This window comes from Macaca fascicularis, chromosome 3 (genome assembly GCF_037993035.2).
Source record: "Macaca fascicularis isolate 582-1 chromosome 3, T2T-MFA8v1.1".
NCBI classification, from domain to species: domain Eukaryota; kingdom Metazoa; phylum Chordata; class Mammalia; order Primates; family Cercopithecidae; genus Macaca; species Macaca fascicularis.
Genome location: NC_088377.1, coordinates 103,108,650 through 103,133,832, shown reverse-complemented (window position 1 = coordinate 103,133,832; position 25,183 = coordinate 103,108,650). Strand labels below are relative to the sequence as shown.

At 54.8% G+C, this 25,183-nt stretch overlaps 5 protein-coding genes across 10 annotated transcripts in view; all 5 read right to left on the bottom strand.

The window, feature by feature from the left end:
• Positions 1-11,708, bottom strand: part of HOXA3 (homeobox A3) — a 45,321-nt gene extending 33,613 nt beyond the window's left edge. For all 5 annotated transcript variants that reach the window (XM_065542177.1, XM_074035316.1, XM_005549929.4 and 2 more), the window contains exon 1: positions 11,643-11,708. The gene's annotated coding sequence lies outside the window, so the exon portion shown is untranslated. The remainder of the gene's footprint in view (positions 1-11,642) is intronic.
• HOXA5 (homeobox A5) lies at positions 397-3,026 on the bottom strand. Its single transcript, XM_065542180.1, has 2 exons — positions 2,391-3,026; positions 397-1,422 (listed from the first exon to the last, which is right to left on the bottom strand). The coding sequence occupies exons 1-2, from the start codon at positions 2,950-2,952 to the stop codon at positions 1,172-1,174; spliced, it is 813 nt and encodes a 270-aa protein (XP_065398252.1). The 5' UTR covers positions 2,953-3,026; the 3' UTR covers positions 397-1,171.
• HOXA6 (homeobox A6) lies at positions 3,465-11,708 on the bottom strand. The gene is made up of 2 exons (XM_005549936.5): positions 6,596-11,708; positions 3,465-5,243 (listed from the first exon to the last, which is right to left on the bottom strand). Exons 1-2 carry the CDS (start codon positions 7,035-7,037, stop codon positions 4,984-4,986), a joined length of 702 nt encoding a protein of 233 aa, XP_005549993.1. The 5' UTR covers positions 7,038-11,708; the 3' UTR covers positions 3,465-4,983.
• A 1,356-nt stretch (positions 11,709-13,064) lies between these two features.
• Positions 13,065-16,040, bottom strand: HOXA7 (homeobox A7). The gene is made up of 2 exons (XM_015447612.3): positions 15,532-16,040; positions 13,065-14,601 (listed from the first exon to the last, which is right to left on the bottom strand). Exons 1-2 carry the CDS (start codon positions 15,908-15,910, stop codon positions 14,288-14,290), a joined length of 693 nt encoding a protein of 230 aa, XP_015303098.1. The 5' UTR covers positions 15,911-16,040; the 3' UTR covers positions 13,065-14,287.
• Positions 16,041-21,847: 5,807 nt separating this feature from the next.
• HOXA9 (homeobox A9) lies at positions 21,848-24,951 on the bottom strand. Of its 2 annotated transcripts, XM_074035315.1 has the most exons (3): positions 24,552-24,951; positions 24,289-24,378; positions 21,848-23,240 (listed from the first exon to the last, which is right to left on the bottom strand). In XM_074035315.1, exons 1-3 carry the CDS (start codon positions 24,778-24,780, stop codon positions 23,002-23,004), a joined length of 558 nt encoding a protein of 185 aa, XP_073891416.1. In that variant the 5' UTR covers positions 24,781-24,951; the 3' UTR covers positions 21,848-23,001. The 2 variants fall into 2 exon arrangements, with proteins under 2 accessions (XP_073891416.1, XP_005549979.1); XM_005549922.5 differs by having other exon boundaries at positions 24,289-24,951.
• Positions 24,952-25,183: the final 232 nt, after the last annotated feature.

Below are 25,183 nucleotides of genomic sequence, written 5' to 3'. Positions count from 1 at the left end.
GCCAGACAGAGCAGCGTCTTCAGCAAGTGGAGGCCTAGGACAGCCTTAGGAAAGAGGCAGGATCTGTGTGGCCTGAGGGTGGCTAACAAAGCTCTGGGCTTTTTCTCCTTTTTTCTTGCTCTTTCTCTCTTTTTTTTGTACCCAGCAAGTTAACTTGGTTTCCTCAGAGATGGGCATGGTGGCCTGGAGCTTTGGAACCGCCTACAGCTTTTTCCACCTTCTGCCCTGAACTTTGTGATGGGTCAGAGTTAGGGAAGCGATGGGCCAGTCTTGGTATGAGGTCTCCCTGCACAGGTCATCTGCTCAGGTAGCCTCAGACCCAACGGTTTCCAGGACTGGACAGACAGACAGAAAAGCAGACAGAGCCACTCACTATTTGGCACAAACCAGACCAAATGAACTTACAATAGAAAGTTTATTTTTTGTTCCAGTCAGTATTTTTTCCTTAAAAACAAATACAAAAAAAAAAAAAAAAGCTGATCACAGTTTGCTTAAAACAGACAGACTTGGACAATATTTGTAACTTTGTTCACAAAAACATACATCACTGAAGCTGCGCTTATAAGAGCCACTTCCAGAGTTCGTGCAAAGGGTCCTACAAAGGCACGCAGGGACACACCGCTTGGAGTCACAGTTTTCATCACAGAGTCACTATTCACTACACGTCGAACAGGTTGTGTCTCATCAAGTCACCTCTACAACAGCATTAATTACACAAGGAATATAGGTAGTTTGAATAAAAATATCTTTAACAGCTTGGAGCTATTGAGACAGGAACACTTCCACGCACATGCACAGTTAAACAACTTGAGTGCAACACACAACATTGGCACTAAACGAGATTGAAGGGGGACTTTTTGTGTGTTTTTTTCTCTTTTTTTGTTATAGTTACTTCAAGTAACACAGCTTGCTTCATATAAATAAGTTAAAACATCTATTTTTTTTTTTTTTCAAGACAAAGCCATTCAGGACAAAGAGATGAACAGAAAGCAGATCTACTTATACAGGCGCTATAATGGCAATAAACAGGCTCATGATTAAAAGATGAATTAGGGCAAAGAGAACAGGGCTTCTTCACAGAAGGAACACAAGGGAGTTTCAGAAAGTCACCTTAGTACTGACACTACGCGGGATCCGCTAATACTGCTCAGTACTTTAAACGCTCAGATACTCAGGGACGGAAGGCCCCTCCTGCCGCGGCCATGCTCATGCTTTTCAGCTTATTATCTTTTTTCCACTTCATTCTCCGGTTTTGGAACCAGATTTTAATTTGTCTCTCGGAGAGGCAAAGAGCATGTGCTATTTCAATCCTTCTTCGGCGTGTCAGGTAACGGTTGAAGTGGAACTCCTTCTCCAGCTCCAGGGTCTGGTAGCGCGTGTAGGCCGTCCGGGCCCTTTTTCCTTCCGGGCCGCCTATGTTGTCTGCAATAGAAAAGTCAGCGGTTTAGCCACCAACTCCTGTCTTCCAAAGTCCTCCAGGGGGACAAGCTTGGGTCCTGAGCAGGGAACCCAGGCGAAAAGCTCAACAAGTTCTCCCTACCAGCCCGCACACCCCTCCCGAATTTCCTTCCCTCTTCCTTTCTAGAGAGAAAACAATACGATTTGGATCCTGGGAACAATCTGCCCATCTGAGGCTGGGGCCGTGTCCCGGAGGACTCCGGCGTTCCCTGGCCCCTCTCCTGCCCTCTGCGCCCTACCCCGGGCGCCCCGATCGGGAGGCACAGCCCTCCCAGGCTGCCCACCGCACAGAAACCCAGGAAGCAAGGCCCTTTCCTGAGCGCCCAAGTGGCCTTTGGGTCACCCTGCCTCAAAGTTCCAGCCCCGAGAGCCGCCTCCAGTTTCCAGCCTGCAGGGTTGGGGCGCCTGCTTTCTTTTTCTTCCCTTCCCTTTCCTTCTCTCTCCCTCCTGCCCCCAAAATTCAGAATCCTGCCGGCTCTCGCCTCGATTCTTCCCCCCAAGCCCCTTTTCGGGGGCTCTAATTAGTAACGCTGCTTCCCCAGCGTAGCCCTCCTCATAAATTATCCGCCCTGACAAGCCCGATTCACGGCTCCTACTGCCATCCTCTACCTCTCTGCGTCTTGCTCAGCTGGCCTGACCCGGGAGCGCGTTCCAAGGCGTGGGGTTCCAGAGGGGTTTTTTGCTTCCTGCCCCTTTCAACGTCTAAACTGGCCCAGCGAACGCCTATTTCCCCCACTATTTGTGAGCGCGGGGTGCTTGCAAAGAAGAGGAGGAAGGAGGAAGGCAGAGGAGGGAGAACGGCAAGGAGAGGCTCCGCAGGGCTGGGAGAAATGAGACCAGGAGAGAGACTGGGAGAGGGCGGCAGAGGAGAGAGGGGGGACCGAGAGCCGCGTCCCCGCGGTCGCGTGGATTTAGAAAAAGGCTGGCTTTACCATGACTTATGTGCAGCTTGCGCATCCAGGGGTAGATCTGGGGTTGGGCGGGCGGCGCCGGGCTCGGCTCGCTCTGCGCACTCGCCTGCTCGCTGCTGGCAGGGGCGTCCTCCTCGGCTCCGGACGCCGTGCCAACCCCCTCTCTGCTGCTGATGTGGGTGCTGCCGGCGTTGGCCGAGGCGCCGCTGGAGTTGCTCAGGGAGTTTTTCCCGCCGTGGTGGCTGTCGCTGCCGGGCGAGGGGGCCACGGCGGAGCAGGGCAGCGGGTCGGGCGGAGGCGAGTGCGTGGACGTGGCCGGCTGGCTGTACCTGGGCTCGGCGGGCGCCGCGCTGGCGCTGGCCGCGTAGCTGCGGGCGCGCTCTCCGGAGCCAAAGTGGCCGGAGCCCGAGCGGCCGACGCTGAGATCCATGCCATTGTAGCCGTAGCCGTACCTGCCGGAGTGCATGCTCGCCGAGTCCCTGAATTGCTCGCTCACGGAACTATGATCTCCATAATTATGCAACTGGTAGTCCGGGCCATTTGGATAGCGACCGCAAAATGAGTTTACAAAATAAGAGCTCATTTGTTTTTTGATATGTGTGCTTGATTTGTGGCTCGCGGTCGTTTGTGCGTCTATAGCACCCTTGCACAATTTATGATGAATTATGGAAATGACTGGGACATGTACTTGGTTCCCTCCTACGTAGGCACCCAAATATGGGGTACGACTTCGAATCACGTGCTTTTGTTGTCCAGTCGTAAATCCTGCCTGATGACCTCTAGAGGTAAACTCGTGCACTAATGGGGGAGTTGGGTGGAGGCGAGAGGGGTGGCGCGCGCGCCTCGGGCGCGTGCCCGCCGCCAGTTGCTGCGGTTCAGTCGGACTCGAGCGCCACCCGCTGGAGGCAGGGCGCATCGCCCAGTTTCCGACCGGGGGCTGCAAGGGCCGGGGTCGAATTGAGGTTACAGCCCATTATGGCAAAATTATTGCATTTCCCTCGCAGTTCCATTAGGATGTACCAATTGTTAGGCCGTCAGCTGCCGATCGCGCGCCCGGCGAGGATGCAGAGGATTGGGGGAAGGTGGTGACTTGCATTTTATTTACAACAACTTTATTTCCCCCGTTTTGCAGCCCCTCTTATTTTTGTGTCGAGGTTGGGGTCGGTTCTGCCCGTCCTGCCAGCAGCTCTGAATTTTGAAAATACAGATATCACCTTCGGGGAAGGGGGAAAGCCATTTAGCCAACTGGATAAATAAATCCTGCCCGCAGCAGCAGCAGCTACAATTACGGCTCTGTTTTTGCGAGCGCATGAGGGACAGTGTCCCTGCCGCTCTTAAATGACAGACGTCTATTAAAGATAGCTTTTGTGTAGTGTTTCTGCAAGGCGAGGTCAAATTCCATACACTTTTATAACCGTAGTCGATTTTTCTTTCGTGTGAATATGGTTTTCGTGTCATTAGTTTGCTATTTGATTTGCTTACGTATCCAGCCTGGAAAATCTTCATCACAGGGTCCAGTTCCTCGAGCCAGCCGGACCCCCAGTTGGAGGGTTCTCCTTGAACCCAGCGAGTGGGCCCAGGCTCCCTGCAGCCACAGAGGCTGCTTGGGGTCTGGGGATCCGTGGGGCCGGTTACTGGGGTCTTGCTTAGACCTCCAGGAGTAAAATGAGGGCGACAATGGAAGCATTTCGTGGCAGTGCGTAGTATCTCTGTAGTTAATTTCCACGGCTCCGAAAGACTCAAGTAAATCACAAATATAGCTGAGAGGCAAGTGGAGTCTCCCCGCTGGAGGCCCCGCGTTGCAGGCGCCCCTGGCACGTCTGGAAGCCAGGACTCTGGCGGCTTCCATGGCCCTGGGCCCCTCGTTGGGTCCTGAACGCTGCTGTGGCGGCGACGCGGGCGCTATCGGAGGCAGGGAGCGGGAATCCGGAGCCGGGGGCCTGAGGGATCCCAGGGGCTCCCCGGGCTGTAATGTTCCACCCGCGCCCAGGTTAGCTTGCCTCGGCTGAGGCTGCTTCTTTTCCACTGACGGTTGCACACGCGGGACCGAGAGACTGGGCTCTGTTGGGGCCCCCTTTGTTCCTTGAGCTTCCTGTTCTGGGAGGCCGCTTGGGAGGCCGCGACAAGGCCGGGCTCCAGCACTTAGAACCCCTCTTTCCACTGGTCAGAGATAATTTGATGATGCCCTTCGGGACCTACTGGCGAGGGACCTAGGCACAGACTCCCAGACGCGAAACGGGGCTCGGCCCAGGGCTCTTTCCTCCCTAGCAGCTCGGCGTTCCGAGGTCGGGGAGCTCAGAGGCACTAGCACAGCAGCCCCGGACGCTTTCAGGGCGCACCCCAGAACTCGGGAGCCGGTTTGGGCAGCCTTGTGGAGCGGGACTGGGTGTGTGCAATGCGCCCCGCTCCACCGCTGGTATTGGCTGTGTGTGAGGTTTTGTTTTGTTTTGTTTTTTAAGAAATAAATGCACAGACGCTTGCAAAGCTCCGGGCTCCCCTGAAGTTGCGGAAGCCCCCGATGGGAGCAGGCGGGGAGAAAAGTTGGGGAGCAGGCGAGGGCAAGGGGGCAAAGCCGAAGGAGGTTGCAGCGCTGGCCTGGTCCCTGCCCAGGCGTCTACTCGTCCGCCTTTGCCTCTGAGTCCTCCCCGCTGGGCTGCGTGGAATTGATGAGCTTGTTTTCCTTTTTCCACTTCATGCGGCGGTTCTGGAACCAGATCTTGATCTGGCGCTCAGTGAGGCAGAGCGCGTTGGCGATCTCGATGCGGCGGCGCCGTGTCAGGTAGCGGTTGAAGTGGAACTCCTTCTCCAGCTCCAGTGTCTGGTAGCGCGTGTAGGTCTGGCGGCCTCGGCGCCCATGGCTCCCGTACACAGCACCTGCGAGCAGAAACAGCCGGGCGCCGGTAAGCCAGGACCTGGATGGTTGACCCAGTCAGCCCAGTGCCTCCCACAAGGGGCATACGAACTGAAAACCACCCCGCCTCCACTCCAGCCTCTCCCACTATGTCTGGGGGCCCAAAGCATACTGAATGGGAGATTATTTCATACCAAGCGAGATGTTTTCCACCTATAACGACTTGGGGTGGACATTATTGTTTTTGAAAAATCTGCCTCATAGGAAAATCATTACAATCAAAATAACAGAATGGGCATTCTTAATTTGGGACGGCCAGGTCGTGTTTTTGTGGGGATGCAGGGTGTGTGTGGGGGGCGGGGGGGAGGTGTGGAACCATGTAAGTAGTGTACACACTCTGAATTCATAGTGGTCTCTCTGAGGATGCTACTGTGACCAGCCATGTCAGAACTCAACACATTTTTTGAAGAGTTAAAAATGGTCAGCCCTCTTGAATCTTTACACATTCTCCCATATTATATGACCCTTCTGAGAAATGCAGAACTCACCCAAGGATAAAGTGGATTTTAACGCAAAACATTATAATTTTAACAATCCGCATTAGGCTCTGTCCTAGGGAATTCCTAGGAGTCTTTGGGATTCCCTGTGGAGTCTTTGGAAACCAGAGGCTAAGAGATGGAGCTATAGTTAGTCTAGGATTTCTAGCAATGTAGGATTGTGTTGGGCTGTCTGATCTGTGCCAAAGATCCCCAAGGGTGGTGGGGATCCCTCCAAGACAGGTGTATGAACTCAGGCATGGGCTCAGAAGAAGGCAGAAGTTGGCTAAGAGTGAGCAGTTGAGTGGAAGGGGGAGGAGGTGAGGGAAGAGAGAGAAAAAAAAATCCTGAGTCTGGGGCTGTGGCCCTCCAAGGCTTTGGGGAGACACTAGAAGAGGCCAAATGGCCACCTCTCTCTGTACGGGTTTCTGAAGGGCAGAAAGGAGAGGGGGTTGGGAAGCAAAGGGTATTTATCAGTGACCAGTGCAAAAGGCCCACTGGCTTGGGAAGCTGAGCAGGGTACCCAGGGTGCATGGGTCCCCACCAGCCTCTCTCTCTCTCTTCAGGCTGTCCCTGTCACAGGTCTCATATACGTCTCAGTGCCCCCATCCTCCCCTAAAGTGTCACCTTACATGGACACTGGGGCCCTGCCCTTCCTCTGCCATGGCCTGATTGCCCCATTGGGAACTGATTTTTTCTTCTCTTTTAAAAAGTCAAAGAAACTTTGCTAGTTCTTTCCTCCTTTCTCTCTATTCCTCTTTCTACTCGGTTTCCTCCTTCTTTCTTTCTTTTCCTGCCTCCTTTCCCCTCTCCCTCCACTGTCTTGGGATATGCCTTACCCGCGCAGGAGTTCATCCGCTGCATCCAAGGGTAAACGGGACTCGAGTACTTCCGGTCGGCGCCTTCGTCATGGAGTGCTTTGCCCTGCCCGCTGCTGCTGTCGGGTTTGTACTGCTGCTCGGGAGAAAAGTGCAGGTAGTCCCCGGGGCCCCTCTGCTTGCCACTGCCCGAGGGCGAGGCGCCACTGAGGTCCTTATCAGAATAGAAACACGAGGCCCCGTACTCGTAGGACGCCCGGTTGCAGGCCAGGACAGAGTTGGACTGTTGGTAGAAACAAGGTGAGGTGTACGTCTTGTCCGGGAGACTCGACGCCCCGTACGAGGCCGGGAAGGGCCTCAGCGCGTCATAGCCGGCCTGGTAGAGGGGCAGCTGGCCCAAGAAGGAGTCCTGGCCGCTGGGCAGGCTCCCGGGGAAAGTGGGATTCACAAAATAGGAACTCATTTGCGCGCCCCTCTGCAGGACTGTGATTTGTTGTGTATTAGTACATCTGGCTATAACTATTAGTAGTCATCGAACTGGTTTGTTTCTGGATGGCCGAACGCCAAAAGCGACAGCAGCAAATCGCACCAGCTGACGCCGCGGCGGCCAATGGGAGCGAGCGCCGGAGCCCGCTCCCCAGGGACCGCGGCGACCGAGGCAGCAAAGTTACAAACAGCCCCCAGCTCGCCCGCCCGCCGCCCGCCCGGCAGATTAATGGGCACGCACAGCCAGCCGGCCCGGCTCTCTTCCCGAACGCCAGCGGCGGGCACTGCCCGTTCAGGGGCGAGCCGATCAGGCCAGAGTAGGGACACTAACGCTCGGGCCGCCGCAAAGGCCCCGCCAGGCCCCCTCCTTCCTCCTCCCCTTTTTGCTTTATTGAATTTTGCGGGTTCCCCACCCCTCCTCCTCCAAACAGGAAACCTGAAGGTCCTGCGCCAGGAGGGGCGGTGACAAAAGTGGCTTTGCTCCCTGCCGGCCTGTACTCCAGGCATGGCTCCGAGTTGCCCCTCCCCTAGCGCTCCCCTATTAGTGGGTGCGAGTTCTTGAGCTGGAGCAAGGGCCATGAGAAACCAGGCCTTCACTCTATGCTCTTCACTCGTGCGCCTTAGCAATCGGTGAACTCCCTTATTCTCTCCTTCTCCACTCGCACCAGGGGCCTGGGCCTTGCAGCCCAGAGCTGAAGGATCACCTCGAGCTGACCAGGACTCAGCCAAACGTAGGTTCTTCCCACCCATTCCCTCCTCCCACATACACATCCTGTTTGAGTCCCAAGGGGCTCAATGGCCCGCGCCTGCCTGGTCTTAAAGCACCCCTTCCAGCTGGGCGTCCCCATCCCACCTTTGAACCCAGGGAATTAAGAGGCCAGAAACCACTGGTTTTAACAAGAAAGGACCGACAGAGCAGCGGCCGTGAGACTGGGCTCCTAAGCCAGCCGAGGGACCTGCTCCCCTGCCCAGCGCCTGGGGACTCGGCATCTGCTGCGAGAACCGCTCAGAGCTGAGGCAGATAAAAGTCCAGATGTGGAATCTTTCTGTCCACATTCCAGAGGCACAGAAGACGCAGGGGCCCTGGCCAAGCTGGGCACAGAGGGCAGCTCTGCGGGGCCCAAGGCCGCGGGATAATTGATGGGCTCGGTTTCCGGGGCGCCCGACAACCGGCACTGTCCTGGGGCCGCCCTCTTTACTGCCCTTCCTGGGATCGCACGGAGGGCTGCCGCCCCTCAGTCTCTCCGGAACCGGGAATAGTTGTCTCACCGGCTCCAGAAATCCTGAATTGTTTTCACTGCTGTTCCAGGCCTGGCGGTCCCCAGACAGGACATTAGAAGCCTGTCCTGGGCTGTTCACTCTTGCCTGAGAGGTGTGCCTTCGAGATAGTTGACTTTTACAACACATGGATCAATCTCGTTTTGTAAAATGTGATAGCAGCCCAATGGCATTTTTACAACTGTGTTTGTTGGGCTTGTAAAACCCCTTGAATTAGCTTTAAAATCCTCAATTCTGTGGAGGTTGAAGAAAGACTATTTACGTGATTTGGATGGATTTCTGGAGACTGTTTACAGATCTGTGAAACCCTGGCCAATGCAGGCTCACCGGTTCCGGACTTAGTGGGGAGGTGGCAATTGGCAGTGTTCCAGTAGGAATCTAGTAATGACTTAGTCTCTTCCTTGCTTTTCCAATTTTTTTCCTGAGCTCTCTTCCCCCAAAGGGAAAAAATTGGGAAAGGACTGGCCTAAGGTTGACCTCCAAAGAGCCCAAGAGGCACTCCTGGAAGGCGGCTACTAGCCCGGCAATGGGGGCTACCCCTGGAAGCTGGATGCCTGTTCCCCAGTCAATCTGTCCTAGAAAGGGTTTACTTTACATATAAAGCAGGGCCTTGAATGAGAGGATAGAATTGGGCATTTCCCACACATTACTTCAGGGAAAGAATTCAATAGGTGAAAATGAAAACTGGTGTCAAAAAATTAAAAGGGACTTTTAAAAATAGCTGTTTGAAGAAAATCATGTTTGTGTTTTTTTTTCTTGAAATTATCAGACTACAGTGATTTTAAGCAAGTTATTGTTTAAGATGAAAATAACCATTTGGAGATGTCAATCAATGTTTACATTTATAATTTCCTTTTCATTCCTCCATGTCCCACACAGTGGTGGGGTTGGTGTCAATTTACTGTTGTTATTATTATTTGTCATGCCTTGACTAGGATTCTCGATCTAATTATTGTTCCAGCTGACAAGAGAATTTGATTTCTCAGCTAAGAGCCAGAAAACATTATATTTCTAGCTTCTATAGGCCCTAAGATGGAAAAATATATATTACATTGGAATCTTTACATGTTAGCCAAGGCTAGTGCATATCAAGTTGGCAGCTGACCAATTCATTTCTCCACCCAGATATATATATACACACACACACACGCACACCTCTCTCTCTCTCTCTCTCTCTCTCTCTCTCTCTCTCTCTCTCTCTCTCTCTCTCAGAGAGAGGATCATTCCGGCAAGAATAGGCAGCCCAGACCCTCCAGAGAGCCTCTCCTGCGATGGTGAGAATGGCCACCGCAGGGCTCTCTCTCTTCCCTGCCAAAGCCACGCAGAAAGCGACTTACCTTACAGTTTCTCTCCAAGGCGGGCAGGATGGCGAGCTGGGCCCCACCGTCTGCCCTTGCCCTGGGCTGCCCATTGAACAGCTCCACCTTCGCCAGCCTGGAGGGTGGTCTGGGAGTATGTAGGTGTGGTACCTTGAAGGCCACCTCAGTCCAGCCAGCTCGCTAGCCCAGGCCAGAGCCCAAAGCACACAGGTGCGGCCTCTGCCCTTCACAGGCCCTCGCCTGGAGCCAAAGCCGTCCTTCTTTGCCATATCCCATCCTCCTCAGATCCGCCAGGCCTACAAGCCTCAGGACTACAGATAGTCTCTCCGATATCAGAATCGCAAAGTCAGAGTGTTCCCTGAACCAGCGTGCGCCCCCAAGACGCCTTGGGACGTGCAGTTTGGGCAGAAGCAGCCATGACGTGCCAGGCGGCCTGTGCAACCAGTCTCCATGGTGCTGGAGTGGGGGTGGGGGGAGGACCCGAGTCTATACCGGCGTCCAGCTGCGGTCAGGGGTAGCCGAGGCGGGGAGATTTCCCGGCCAAATAGGCTCTGGGTGATAGCCCCCCAGGTCCCCTTTCGTCCCCCTGTACCCTGCTTGCTGGGAAATCTCTGGAATCTCTGAGGGGCCCGTACAGCAGTCGCGCCAGGCTGCAAGAGGCGGGCTGCGGCTGGCGCCGGTCCCGGCGACGGCCACGGCGTGGCAGCAGCGAGCGCCAGCACGGTCGCAATAAATAATCCGCCAGCGGCAGCCTCAGGCAGAAAGGCAGCGACCCTAGGATGCAAATACGCCGCTTTATCCGCCCCGAGCGCACCCAGAGCACGGGCGAACGTCCCAGACATCCACAGCCCCTTCCTATTTATCGAATCCATACCAAGATATTGTTTCAAGATGGGGAAACAACAACCCAAACAAAAAATAAACAAAAAGAACCTCGGACTCTTTTCTTGTCGCTGTCCGGGGAGTTCCCGGGGCAAATCTGGTCTGATACGCACTTAGGCTGAGCTACAGTTCGAGCCACCGCGCTACGCAAAGCCACCGCCAGCAGCACGCTCCGCGCTTCCTCCCGGGCAGCTCCACAGTCCTCTCCCCGCTCGCGGGAGGTGGGGAGTGCGGTCGCCAGTCAGTTGCTCCAAGGTGGATTGGGGGGTCCCCCTATCGCCCAGACTCGGTTTGCGTCCTTCCTTCAACCTTAACTGCGGGCCCCTGCCACCCGCGCTAACACCATTACGTCCTCTGCACCGAAACTTCCCACCAAGTAACACCCAATTAACTCCATCCTCTCCTCCAACACAGAATTCCACCCACACACCTATTCCCTCTCCCAGCGCTTCAGACACCTCTCTCATCGAAAAACCGGGCGAAAGGAAGCCGTCAACGAGCGGAGAACTCTGGCTGAATTAGTAAGTTTTTCTCTGTTTCTCCCTTTTACCTTTCTCTCTGAAACCAATTCCCACGGAGTAGAAGGTGCTGTGCTGATGCTAATAAAATGACTGTGGATTAATGCACTTTGCCCTCACCGCTTCCCACTTTCCCAGGTCAAGAACGGTTTCCTGTTGTTGGGGAATCCAACAAAACCAAATAGGGCCATGAATGAAAACATAAAAATCCAAACCCAAGGGAATAGCGGGGAACACAGTGTGCCGGGCCACTTCCTTTTGGGCTTCACGGGGTCGCTGGGGAAGGGGAGAGAGACGACCCAAGGGATGCTGCCCTGTGCCTGGGCGCTGTGCCACGGAGGGCCGAGGGAAGGTGGGCACTTACTGCCAAGGCGAGCCAGGGAGGGGAGAGAAAGGGAGTGGTGTGTGTGCGTGTGTGCGCGCGTGTGTGTGCTGTAGTGTGTGATGGGGGCGAGTGTGAATGGGTGAGTATGGTAAGGGGGAGTGTGCCCCTCTTAAAGCCTCCCTGGGTGCCCTCTCCCACCGCTGCTGCCGCCAGCTGTCACCTCACCACCTTTACTCCTATCTCCTCCCCACATGTCTCACCTTCAGACGGCGACTCTCAGAAGCTCCTGCGCCTGTGACAGCTGTCGCTTGGGCAGCCCGAAAGACGAATTGTCCTCCTTCCTGGTGCCAGAGGACGCAGGAAATTAGCCAGGTTGCGAGTTGCAAAGCTGCCGCCGCGGCGCCGGGAACGGGGCGCGCCTCATCTCCAGCGGGAGCCGCCAGGCCTGGCCTGGCCGGGGCTTCCCTTTGCTCGCCATCTCCGGACAAAGCGCAGCCGAGCCAGGCTCGAAGGCAGAGCTCCGAAGCAGGCAGGACGGAGCGGAGCAAAAGAATGCGGCTCTATTCTCGCAAGGGAAATTATAAAAAAGTTCATGTTCACGGTTCTCATCCACATGACCGACAGCGGCCAATGGAAGGGCCGAACAACTCATAAAGTTGTATTGCAAAGTTGTAAATTTTCATAAACAACAACGGATTTATGACCCTTTCCCCATCACTGAGAGGAGGCAGCTCTTACACCGGCGCCATCTTACCACCGAGGCCGCCCAGACTTGGGGCCTCAGGTTTTACAGACCCTTTTGGGCCCGGTTTTACTAAAAGAGCCATAAGAAGCGGACCCAACCCAGACTGGAGACAAGGTCTTGCAGGCGGAACTCAGGATGCTCTGAGCTGCCCGCACAATCCCTCGCCCTTCGCCCCTCGCCCCTTCCCTGCACCCAGATGCCCCAGCCCCTGCCCAGGCTGCGCAGCCCAGCGAGGGTCTGCGGTCCTAGCCCCTCCCCGCGCCACCTACAGCAGTGCGGGACCCTGGGGCGCCTTTGCCTCGCCTGCAGGCGGGGTGGGGGCCTTAAATCCCATTTCCTAGCCTGGGGCTGGGTTCAGGGCGCATGCGAAATCCGTAATCAGCCTCTGGATAATGCCCCTTTCCAAGCCCACTGCGCAGCCTTAGAGGAAAGGGTGGATTTGAAATTTCCTCATGGAATTTATGGAGATTTTTAGGGAGCTTCATAGAATATAACGTATCTGCCAGAGATTCCGTTTTCAAGGGATCTAGAAGATGTTAGTGCACACACAAAAACCAGACAAACGTCTCTACACGGATAAAGGCACATGTACAATTATGCACACAGGGAAGGGCATACACTCTATTGTGGGCACAGAATGACATGCAATTATGGACACACAGAAACACATGCACCCAATTATGGACACCAAAATATACACAATTGTGAAATTAGGTAAAAACACACACACAGAAATACATAAACAGAAAAATAAGCACATACTCATACAAATACACACATAAAAATACATTAAAAAATACATGACACCAATACATGAGCATCCAACACTTGGACCATCACAAGGACAGCCACCCCACTTTTGCTTCCCCACTGCCCCTTTCCCTCCAGCCATGCTCACTTCCCCTTTCCCAGTCTCCTCTGGATAAGGTAGTCCACGTTTTTCTTTGTCACCAAGCATCTTTATTTTTCAGTTACATAAAACACAGCTGGGCTGGGAAGTGTGCCTTCCCTGAACCCCAGGATGGAGCTGAGGGGGATACAGGACAACACAGGAGATGAAGGGCATTGCGGAGGGCATTGGACCTCCCCACCCACTACAGTTAGCTCAAGACAACATACCATGCTACAAAGTCACCCCATTAACACATCCTTTCCAAGTCAATACACTGCCTTACAAATGAACTCCAAGACTATAGAAACGATCAAACAAAAAAATCTTGTTCAAATATACAGTATCTGCTATTATAGGAAACGTCAGGGTGTACATATTTAACACAGCTGAACAGTAAGATACAGGAGCCAGAGGAAAGGACAGCGAAGCTGGGAGCATCTCCACAGTCCTACTAAGCAGAAGCTAACCCAGAGATCTGCAGCCAGCTCAGGAACATTCCCCTCCAGAAGTGGGGGTTGATGGGCCTGAACTTTGGGTGCCAAGCCAGAGAAGGAGGGATTGATTCTAGGGTGCAGCACTTAGAATGCTTTTTGGAATAAATATATTATTTTTCAATTTAAATAGATGCCAATACCCTGATCCTGGACCTCAGCACATTCTCAGGGCAGCCTCAGGGACCCCAAAACCTGCGGGCTGTAAGCAGCAGGGGCCTTGTCTGGGAGCAGTCGGCACTAGGTAGCAGGCAAGCCAGCCAGCACAAAATAGGTAGTTTTAGGGGAGTAGGTAGTAGTGAGATTCACGTTCTTGCGGATCTGGGAGGGTGGTGCTGGGTGTCTGCCAGTGCTGGGATGCATAGGGGCTTCCTGGGAATGGAGGCCCTCTGGGCTGGATACATAGGTAGTTTGGGGGTGCCTCGAGCAGAGGCCTGTGCTAGGTAGTATTTTGGCCGCGCCAGCGCAGGGCCGGCTGACCTGGGGTTGGGGTGTCTTTTGGGGTCCTCGGAGGCAGAGGGAATCCAAGGCGACCCAGTCGCTGCGGCCGCTCAGTCCACAAAAGTTGGGAGCTGGAGTAGGTGATGGGGGCCGGGTAGAGTGCAGGTTGGGGACTGTTTTGTTTGTTCGTTGTTTTTTTTTTTTTTTTTTTCTTTGTTTTTTTTTTTTTTTTTTTACATTTTCTTTTATTTTCCCCATTTTTGTAAATAAAACCAGTGAGTCTCTTAAAGACGCTTTTCCGACTGTCCGGTGCAGCGAGGGCCCCGGCTCGGCCCCTCATTCCTCCTCGTCTTCCTCTTCTTCATCATCGTCCTCCTCGTCAGCCTTGTCCGCGGCAGCGGTGGCGGCGGCAGAGGGCACGGCGCCCTCGGGAGCTGCTGCGGCAGCCGGACCTTCGTCCTTATGCTCTTTCTTCCACTTCATGCGGCGATTCTGGAACCAGATCTTGATCTGGCGCTCGGTGAGGCAGAGCGCGTGGGCGATTTCAATGCGGCGGCGCCGCGTCAGGTAGCGGTTGAAGTGGAACTCCTTCTCCAGCTCCAGTGTCTGGTAGCGCGTGTAGGTCTGGCGGCCCCGCTTCCTGTCAGGTCCTGAGAACAGACATGCAAACACAGGAACACACGGACAGACAAGTAGACAGGGCACTCGTTAGGCTGCTGTCCCAGAGCCCACACCTTCCTCCTGGCCTAGTCCCAGGCGAGCATCCCCCTCTGCCCCAGGCCCCAAACTGAGCTAGGGGAGGAGGGGGGTGTTAGGGAAAGACCCCAACTGCAGTGCCAGACTCGCAGGCAGCTCTGTAATCAGCAAAGGCACAGAATCCCAACTTTACAACCGCCTTTTCCAGCCGGCTAAGCTTCCACAATGTCCTGCTTCCCCTGACAAAGGAAAACTGTAAATATAGAGTGTGGGCAAGTGGGAAAAGCTGCACTTTTGCCATTCAAAGATGAGCCCGGCCATTCCCCCACCTTGCTAGGCAAGTGGGCGACCCTTCCCAGCAGCCTGAGACCTCAATCCCCAGGACCTTCCTAGGGTACCCCGACCCTCTGGCCTCATTCCCTCGCCCCCAGCTTGAAATGGCCCCTGGCACAGGGTCGGGTGAGAGGCCTTGGAGGGCTTGGCTCTCCCAGCTTTTGAGGAAGAAAAGCCAGGCAGCAAGGAAGAGGAGGAGGAAGAGAAGAAAGGGAGGGAGGGTGACAGAAGAGGGAGAAAGAGAGAATAGCGAACAAACTTAATGTTAAAATTCCAAGGCAAATGGAGTTAAATAAATTTACGAGGATCGAACCCATTAATTGGGCCATAAAAAGTTTTATGAGCCTCATTTACATACAATGCTATGGGCTCCACGCAATGGCGCCTCCGCTCTAATTAAAACCAGAAAGGCTGCGCCGGGAGTCACGGGGCTGCCGGCTCGCAACAGCCTGGCTCCGCTCTTCCGGCCCCCGGCTCCGCGCTCACCAGCGCCGCGCTCCCCGCTCCCGGTCCCGCTCCACCAGCCCGGCCAGCCTAGCGACTGCGCCTACCTGAAGACCGCATCCAGGGGTAGATGCGGAAATTGGCTTCGGCTGGGCCGTGCAGCACGCCCTCGTCCGCCTTGTCGCAGGCGCCTTTGGCGAGGTCACTGCAGAGCCCGGGGATGTTTTGGTCGTAGGAGGCGCAGGGCAGGTTGCTGTAGGCGTCGGCGCCCAGACCGTAGCCGGATGCAAAGGGGCTCTGATAAAGGGGGCTGTTGACATTGTATAAGCCCGGAACGGTCGAGGCGAAGGCGCCGGCGCCCGCCCCGTAGCCGCTTCTCTGTGAGTTGGGCGCAAAGGAGCAAGAAGTCGGCTCGGCATTTTGGAACAGAGAAGCCCCCGCCGTATATTTGCTAAAAAGCGCGTTCACATAATACGAAGAACTCATAATTTTGACCTGTGATTTGTTGTCCGGCAGCTTTCAGTGTCGGTTTTACGAGGTAGCGTGATATATGATAACATTACACCCCCAGATTTACACCAAACCCCATTTTCTTTTGGACGGAGCTCGACGCAGCACGTGACCGCCCACATGACCGCCTCCGCCAATCTCAGCAGCCCTCACAGGTGGTCTCGCTCCGCTGGGCCCGCGGCCGCCTAGAATGGAAGGGGAAGAGGCTCAAATATGCGGCCAACGAATCCGCCCGCGCCCGGTGGGCCTGGCGCGTCGGGCGGAAAAAGACCCGGAGGCTCCGCGGGAGCGCCCAGCTGGCCGCCAACCTCGGCACTGGGGTCTGCAGACGCCGGGCGGCCCCGCCTCGCGCAACCCCCCCATTCCTGCTAGTGAGCCCTGGACCCAGCTTGGGATCCTCCCCATCCCTCTCCTGTCCGCTTGCCCAGCCCCTGGAAGGATCTCTGTTCCCCGCAACAGACTGCCCCTCGGTGGCCTTGTGGGCAGGACTCAGCTATGAGCAGATCGACTCTGCCCAAGTCTTCTCTCATCCAGGTCCAATGGGCGACACGCCGGACTTAAACTCGGATCCAGACGGGGAAAGCGCAGCGTCGCTTGCAGCTGCAGCGAGAATGCCACCGCAAACTGGAACCATGTGGTTCGAATAAAGTCAACGTCTCTCAGCTTCCTTTCCTTAATCGGAGGCACACTGTTTATCCGCCCTAAAGGAAACAGTGAAATATTTATCTATTAATGAGACTCATTTGCCAACAGATTTATTAACGTGGGGTTCCTCTCCCTCCTCCCGGACGCTGTAGTGCTGCAGGCTCTGTGCCTTCGCTCCTGGGCACCTGGCTGGCTCCAGCAGTCCGATAAATGGCTAAAGATTCTTTTGTCCTTGTCACAACTTCTGGTTCCCCTCTGGCGCATGGGTAGCCAGGGCTGTTTCCCCCAGCTTGGAGAAATCTCAGGCCTGCACCCTTCCAGGCACTCCCAACAGTGGAAGGTTTCTGGTAGCCTTCACCTCAGCCACTCTTAGGCCTCCACCTCCTAGGCCGGGGTGCCTGGGAACAATACATGCTTTAGAGCCGATTTGGAGAGTGGGCTCTGGCGTCTAGGGACTGCAACCCCCTGTGGACTTCCATTTCTTTTGAAGACACCAAAAACAAATAGGGGGACGACCCCCTAAATGCCACCCAGCTGTGGAGGCTTCACCTATCCAAGTACCAGCTCACACGGAGCTGAGCGCACGGTGGTCTCACTCCCTCCCATCCAGGTCCCCAATTCCTGCCTTCCCAGGCCTCCGACCCCTGCACCACGTTGGACCAGCTGAAGCCCCTGCCGCCCACCGCTCAGAGGAGGATAGTGGGGAGAACCCTTCCCCTAAACGCCTCATAAACTGCCCGGCTGCTCTGGAAACCCAGCCACCTTTTACTGCTCAGCTCGATTACACACCATAAACCCGACCTCACAATGGAATTGCCCCGGAAATTCTCCTGTAAATTATAGAGTTGAGTTCCTTGTGTACAAAGCACTTCCCATCACTTTCAGAGGGTCCAGGCCGCCCCCGTTTACCACACCCTCTCAGGGGGTCCCAGGAATACAAAAGGTGGAGGGAGGGTTCAGATTGGGACGCCATGGAGCCCCAGTCCCTGCGCAGTGAACCACCCGGGCTTGGGAGTGAAGGTGGGGGCTGGTGGGGCAGGTGGGCCCTGGGCTGTCTCCTCCTGTGCCACGGAAATCCAGGGGTAGGGGTGTGGGGTGAGGGACAATATCCGGAGATGCCTTTATGGCGGATCAGATGATACCGTGTCTCTGATGGAGAATAGAGAGAGTAAGACAAAAAGAAAAAACCTAAATAATCCCTGTCGCATCGCCTTCTGGAAGGAAATAAAAACCCAAGAAAGTTAAAGGAAGATGAAACAAACAAGAAGGCTAGGAGATCAAAGAGGCAGAATTAGACCGCTTTAGACCAATAAATTGTTCCTGGGGTGACACAGAGCAAGATGCAAAGAGAAAAGACCAAGGCCCCCGCCGCCGCCGCCGTCTGTCTAGACTCAAGCGGCTGGAGGGGCTGACAGAGCTGGTGTTTAAAGTAGAACCTGCCCAGTCCAACAGCCCGAGCGGGGAGCGATTTCGGGGAGTGCGGGAAGGAACGCACTTCGCCAAGGGAGGGCTGGGCGCCCTCGCCACCGGCTCATCCCTGCCCCGGTTTTGCCCGGCGCGCGTCCAGGAGGTTCTGGCAGGACACACTGCCCCTCTGCCCTGGCCAAGGAGGATCCGGATACCGCTCGCAAGGCTTCGGCCCTTATGGACCCAAGTCAGCCAACTGGGCCGAGTCCTGCGGACACCGAAACCTCCCTTTCGTTTCCAGGCTTCTTTCTCCCCTCCTGCCCTGTGTGGTCTGATTTAAAACGAAAAGGTCAGATAAAATCAGGCTTTCAATAAGGCTTCTTTAACTGCGTGTTCTCTATTCATTGGTTCTCTACTTATTTGACTGAAAAGACACAAATGCACTAGGTTATGTGAGAGAATTTTCACAGAAATACTCATTGACCCTCAGCCTGAAGCAGGCACATGTAGGCGGGTTTCTAATCAGCCGAGCTATCTTTAGATAGATATTTTCAACTGCTGTCCCTGAGCTTCCTTCCTACCTACTGGCAGAGCGTGTTCACCCTGCTTCTTGTTACCAAATACCAATATTTAAATTCAATTATGAAGGTAAAGCCAGCTCTAGGCAGGGAATAGCGCCTTCCAGAGATTTGGTGGGTGGCTGGCGAATTGCTTCCTCAAGGTTTCCACCCTTGCCTCTCTCATCGGCTGCATCTGTTCCCCACCCAGTGAGTGAGTGATCCCTGGCCTGGGCGCAAAGACAAACCCGTCCCCGTAGCGTACAAATGAGATTGGGTTGGCGCGGCGCGGGGTCTTGCCTAGGTGAAGGCCTGCTGCGGGGAAACCACTCCCAGGCTTCCCAGAGGAAAAGCAGACTCCCAGTCACCAGCCTGCCAAGGGCAAGGGAGGCGCCTTTGGACGGTCCACCCAGGCCTGGGGGACCTTGGGCTGCCTGAACCCACCTGAGGCCTCCATGATCGGTGGAGAGACGCAGTCGCCACCAATCTGTGATTTCATTTATTTGTAGTTACACAAATCGAGCTTTCTCTCTGAATCTACAGATCTGCGAATTCACCATTTATTTGTAGTTAAAGAAATTGAGCTATCTGCGGCTTGAATACAAAGCCACGGTTGACTCCCGGGGAAGCTATAAAAAAAACCCTTCTTACAATCAGATGTTGTGAAATTATATACGGAAATATAATGAAGGCGTGTGTCTGTAATATCGATGTGTGTGTGTATATATATATATATACACACACACATATATGAGATGAGAGAGAGGGAGAGAGAGAAAGGAGAGATAGTGTGTGTGTGTGTGTGTGTGTGTGTGTGTGTGTGTGTGTGTGTGTGTGAAAGGAGAGAGAGAACAAACACCCGGGAGAGACATCAGCCAAAATCCAGTCCCCAGTTTTACAGCGTGTACAGCGCGGAGATGCGGGCCGTAAACATTTTGTGGGCTTGGCGGAGACTATTACGACCCAAATAAATGCAATGTGCTGCGTGTTCACAGGACTCTGGGACGCTTCGAAAGGTTCTCTGTTTGCTTTTGCGTTTTCCCTCTGGAACCATTCGACATCCGTGGCTGATGCTCCCACCCGAGAGGAGGCCGCAGCGTGTTCCCCGCCTAGGGTCCCGGAGAGGCTGGACCTGGATTGGGGTCCCCTCCCTCTGGCCTCCTGATGGGTGAACGCCAGAGCAGCCTCGGTTCCTCTACAGCGGAGGACATGCCGAGGCTAGAGACAGCCCGGTCGGCTTCCATACCGTGTGCGACACTTTTTGTGCTACGGTGTGATTGTTATATTAAACATCACATTAAAAAAATAATCAAAGCAGTCCCTGGTTTGTCCCCCGGGATTCTCTTCCCAGTCAACTCGGCCCGGCCCCTAGACCTACAGTGGACAGACACCGAGATTGCCTTTACTCCCAATGTTCACCGCCTAATTTTACTGTCTCGATTCAAGCCAGCCGAGTCCCGGGGTCCTGGCTCTGTCTTGGGTTCTGACTCGCCGGGCCCTGACACAGGTCGCAGGTTTCGAGGGCCTCCTGGGCGGCCGCGGGACCCGGGCCACGGTGTGCGCCCTCGGCACGCACTGTCCACACCCTCTAGGCGGTCATCAGGTCCGGGGGCTGCAGGCGTTCCTCCTGTGTCCAACAGTCAGCCGGGGCTCCCTGGAGCCTGGTTGTGTCAGGCCTGTCTCAGCTGAGGACGGTGACCCTGGAGCCGCGCCGGCGCCTGGAGCTGCTGCCCCGCGGCTGCCCGGACAGCTGCAGCCCGGCTCGCTGGGCCCTCAGGATGGGGTCAGGGAGGCGCGAGCGGTGAAGGTCGGGCAAGACCCCGCCGATTCCTTGTTTCCCAGCGAGGCTTCTAGCCAGGCGTGAGGAGCACCGAAAATATAGGGCGCCTGTTCACTAAAATCTGGGGCTCCCATTCCAGAAAGGCTCGTGTCAAGTCGACATCTTAGGAACTTCCCAGGGCTGCGGAGGCGGGAGATGGCGGCGCGGAAGCCTCTTGCATGGAGCCACACTGCCATCTGCTGGCCATCATTCGGTACTGCAGTCTCAGCTACCTCGGCCGGCCTGAGCTTTGGGAGCCGCCGGCTAGCCCACCGCACTCCACTCCCAGAGGAGGGGCGTGGGCCTAGGTCCTGGGGAGTCTGCGTGGAGCCCGGAATCTACTGCAGAGGAGGCAATGCCAATAAAAGAGCTGTTTCCGCAGTCGCTTTATCGGCGGCAGACAGAACAAATGAACAAATGAAAGGGCTTTGGTGGAATATCCTAATTAGGGCTGGACAGTTGTAAACTCATTAAGGGACGAATTCCAGACAGTTCGCAGTCCCGGCCTTTATGGCACACTCTTACTGCCTATTCTTTGAAGTTCCTTCTGTCTGCAACAACAGAGGGCGTCCCAGCCTGGCGGCGAGGTGGGGGTGGGTGTAAGGAGACGCCTCATCCACCCGCGCCCTGGTTCCCCTTTTAAACTTAGAACACATCCAACTTTGCAGAAGTCGTGGAGTGGGGGAGGGGGAAGGGCGAGAGAAGCAAGGGAGTGGAAGCGAGGCCGAACCCTCCGGCCACATCTGGAAAGCGCTTAGGCCTCCGAAGTTGTGGCCGTTCCCCCCCGCAGCCCTTTACACCCCATAAACGGTAACAGCCCTCATTTTCTTTTATGGCGCTTCGGGGCTAGTCTGTTGCCTCAGCCCTGCCTCTGTTAGGACTTGTGCTCGGGAGGGGCTTGCAGTGCAGGACCCAGATTCTCTCGGGCCAGGCTGGCAGGATGCCGCAGGAGAGGGTGGTGAGCGGTACGAGGATGCAGGGCTTTGTTCCTTTGCAAGCCCCCAAAATGTTTGCCTGCATGGCCGCGTTGGGCCGGTGGGGCTCCTATTTCCCTCTTCAGAGGCTGCTTAGAAGGCGGTCCCCAGCTCTATCCTGCCACCTTCTCCCCCTTTTCCCCACCAAGCTAACGAAGGCCCAGGGTTGGGAATTTTCTCGGGGGCACCAAGGTGAAAGAGTCGTTTTTCCACCGCTACTGGCCAGCCCAGCCCAGCTTCTCAGGGGCTTCTCGGCCGTCCCGCACATAGACACAAGGCCGGGAGCCTGGTTCCGCCGCCGGATTTCCCAGATTTTCTCGCCGCCAGGCAGCTGGCCTGTTTGGGAGAGCTTAGCTCGGCGGACTGGTTGTGGCAGGTCCCGCTCCTGAAAGCCAGCCAGAGGCAAAATTGGGGCTCTTTCTCCCCATCCCAGCCCGCCCCTACCCAGAGACTCTACACAGGCTCCCCTGACCCAGAGAAGAAGGTGCAAAGAGCAGACCCGCAAAAAATAGAAAAGAATCAATATATTTTATTTGGCAAAAAGTTAAATATCATCTCAACACAACAATTTGGTCAGTAGGCCTTGAGGTAACTATTGCAAAATATACAGTGTAGGTTCAGTCTAATGGAAACCCCAGATTCATCAAGGATACAAATCTACAGTAGCCCAGTGGCGGTTTCATAGTGTATAATTTATTATCAATAAAATTAACTCCGTTACAATCAGCATCCATTTCCTCTGATTAAGATTAAGCACAAACCCTAGGTAGTAACCTTCTGCACATATGTCTAGCTCCGAATTTCCTCACTGTTTGTCCGGTGCAAAAACAATATTCAAGCTTGTCTGATTATGTATATTTTCTTTAATTATATAGATTATATATACAATAGACAAGACAGAACTACAGATCATGGAAAGACGAAAATGCCCGCATTTTTAATGTGGAGAAAACGATGAATCTATGCATCCCCGAGAACACTTAAAAAAATTTTTTTTATTTCACTGGGAAATCCTTACAGCTAGTTTACAATCATAGGTTAACAGCCTAGTTATACAGAAGACATATTCCACTACAGAGCTATACTCTATGCAACTGTTTTTTCCCCTCATAAACAACCTGAGTTCAAATTGAATTCTATCTTCCACAATCACAACGGGTGCATCACCCAGTACACAGAAGTTTGAGTCACAAAACATAATTACCACAATAAAACACAGTGTTCAAGTATCTTGGCAGAGCGATCTGCCGCACAAACAGCAAATTAAATTAACTACACAGACTAAAAACTATACAGCCTACCATCAACAGTTGTGCATTATAAAAAGGTAGTTTCTTTCCTTTTCTTTTAAGTCAGGAACAGGTAGATTTTTAAAAATATATATACAAGGTAGCACACACATCTATCAGCACTAATGCCCCCCCTACTTTTTTTTTTCTTATAGAAAATGGAAAGCTTACAATACCTCCTCCATCAAAGCGGCAGGCCTACGAGCCATCCTGAACAGGGTTTGCCTTGGGGGAGATGTGGCCTGAGGTTTAGAGCCGCTTTGTGCGGGGATGGTGGAGGCTAGGGTGGGGGTGAGAGAAGAAAGAAGGCGGAAGGGGGACGGGCAGTTCTCTTTCTCTCTAGCTCACCCTTTTTTCTAAATAAACCCAAATGGCATCACTCGTCTTTTGCTCGGTCTTTGTTGATTTTCTTCATTTTCATCCTGCGGTTCTGGAACCAGATCTTGACCTGCCTCTCGGTGAGGTTGAGCAGTCGGGCCACCTCGTACCTGCGGTCCCTGGTGAGGTACATGTTGAACAGAAACTCTTTCTCCAGTTCCAGGGTCTGGTGTTTTGTATAGGGGCAGCGCTTTTTCCGAGTGGAGCGCGCATGAAGCCAGTTGGCCGCTGGGTTATCTGTGGAGAAGAGAAACACTGGGTTTAGGAGGAGGATACGCACACCCTGCTGGGGGCAAAGGAACCTCCTGGGTGGGGTCTCTGGCCGAAGTGCAGAACTCTGCTGAATTGGTTAGGAAAGGCAGTCAGGCCTCGGACACAATGGAACCCTGGCAAACAGAAGCACAGAGGGTCACTTACAATTGCACGCAGTAAAACTTCGGCTCCCCCTCCCCTCCGAGACCCTCCTTTCTCATCCTCCGTCCTCTTGTCCCCCTTCTCCTTCCTCCCACTCCCCGAACGCTGTATAGAATGAAATTTGGAAACAGATCTCCTTGCCACGCAGACGGAAAGCATGCTGCCTTGTGTCCTGTAGCAAGATTAGGATTCCTCTGTCCCGTTCACTGACTCGTCTTTCCTTCCCAACCTTTCCCTCTACGCTCTCACCCCCTACTCCTTATTTGACCTTCCTGGAAGGCCTTCGGAGCTGGGCATGCCGTCAGGGCGCCCCAAGGCCGTTGATCACGTCTGTGGCTTATTTGAATAATCTGGCATGGGGACCCTTGTGGCCCGGGTCGCTCGCGCCTTATCTTGGCAGGATTTACGCCGCCACTGGCCGAAGGCAAGAAGTGGAAGGAAATCGGCCGTCTCCCCCAGCGTCCCGGCTCCGGCTGCCCTGGCTGCCGCCGTTCACGGACAATCTAGTTGCACAAAAGGCTCTCTGGGCTGCATTGCTTTCGAAGAACGGCCCAAAGTATCTCGGTCCTAGGCCCGGGCAGCCAGGGAGAGGGGCGGCCAGTCTTGGCTCAGCCCGAAGTGCCCGCCCCGCCCCCTGTCGCTGCAGCAGCAGCCTCCTCTCCCGTAGCCCTGCGGGCCACTCTTCACGGCTCTCCGGTCTTGGGGCCCTATCTGAGGCGTCCCAAACACCAAATTCTGGCTCCTGGCCCCAACTTGAGAGGCTCCTAGCGAGGACGAAGGCACGCTCGAGAGAAAGCTGGCGGGCCAGCAGATCCGGGAGGCCGGCATGGAGGCGGTGGTGGCGGCTGATTTGAAGGGAGGAGACACTTACTGGGATCGATGGGGGGCTTGTCTCCGCCGCTCTCATTCTCAGCATTGTTTTCGGAGAAGGCGCCTTCGCTGGGTTGTTTTTCTCTATCAACTGGAGGAGAACCACAAGCATAGTCAGTCAGGGACAAAGTGTGAGTGTCAAGCGTGGGACAGTCACCCCTTCTGGCCGACAGTGGTTCAGGTTTAATGCCATAAGGCCGGCTGGAGGGCAAGCCCGCGAAGGAGAGCGCACCGGGCGTGGGCTCCAGCCAGGAGCGCATGTACCTGCCGTCCGGCGCCGCCGCCGCCACGGGCGCCTGGGGGTGCACGTAGGGGTGGTGGTGATGGTGGTGGTACACCGCAGCGGGTACAGCGTTGGCGCCCGCCGCGTGCACCGGGTTCCACGAGGCGCCGAATACTGCCGCCTTGGACTGGAAGCTGCACGGGCTGAAGTCAGGGTGCTCAGCCAGCGTCGCCGCCTGCCGGGGGGGCTGGCCCAGGGTCCCCGGCGCATAGCGGCCAGCGCTCAGCTCATCGGCGGCGTCAGCGCCCAGCAGGAAAGAGTCCACGTAGTAGTTGCCCAGGGCCCCAGTGGTGGCCATCGCCGTGCCCAGCGCCTGGCCGGCCCGGCCCGACCCACGGAAATTATGAAACTGCAGATTTCATGTAACAACTTGGTGGCACCAGGGGGGGAAGTACAGTCACCTAATAAGTTGCCGGCGCCTGCGCCCCCATTGGCCGTGCGCGTCACGTGCCCGCCCAGCAGAACAATAACGCGTAAATCACTCCGCACGCTATTAATGGCCCAGTGTTTTGCAGTCATAATTTTTATAGCAAAAGCCATATGTTTTTATGTAAAGGGATCGTGCCGCTCTACGATCGGGTTTGTTTTAATTGTGGCCAACGAAGATTAAAAG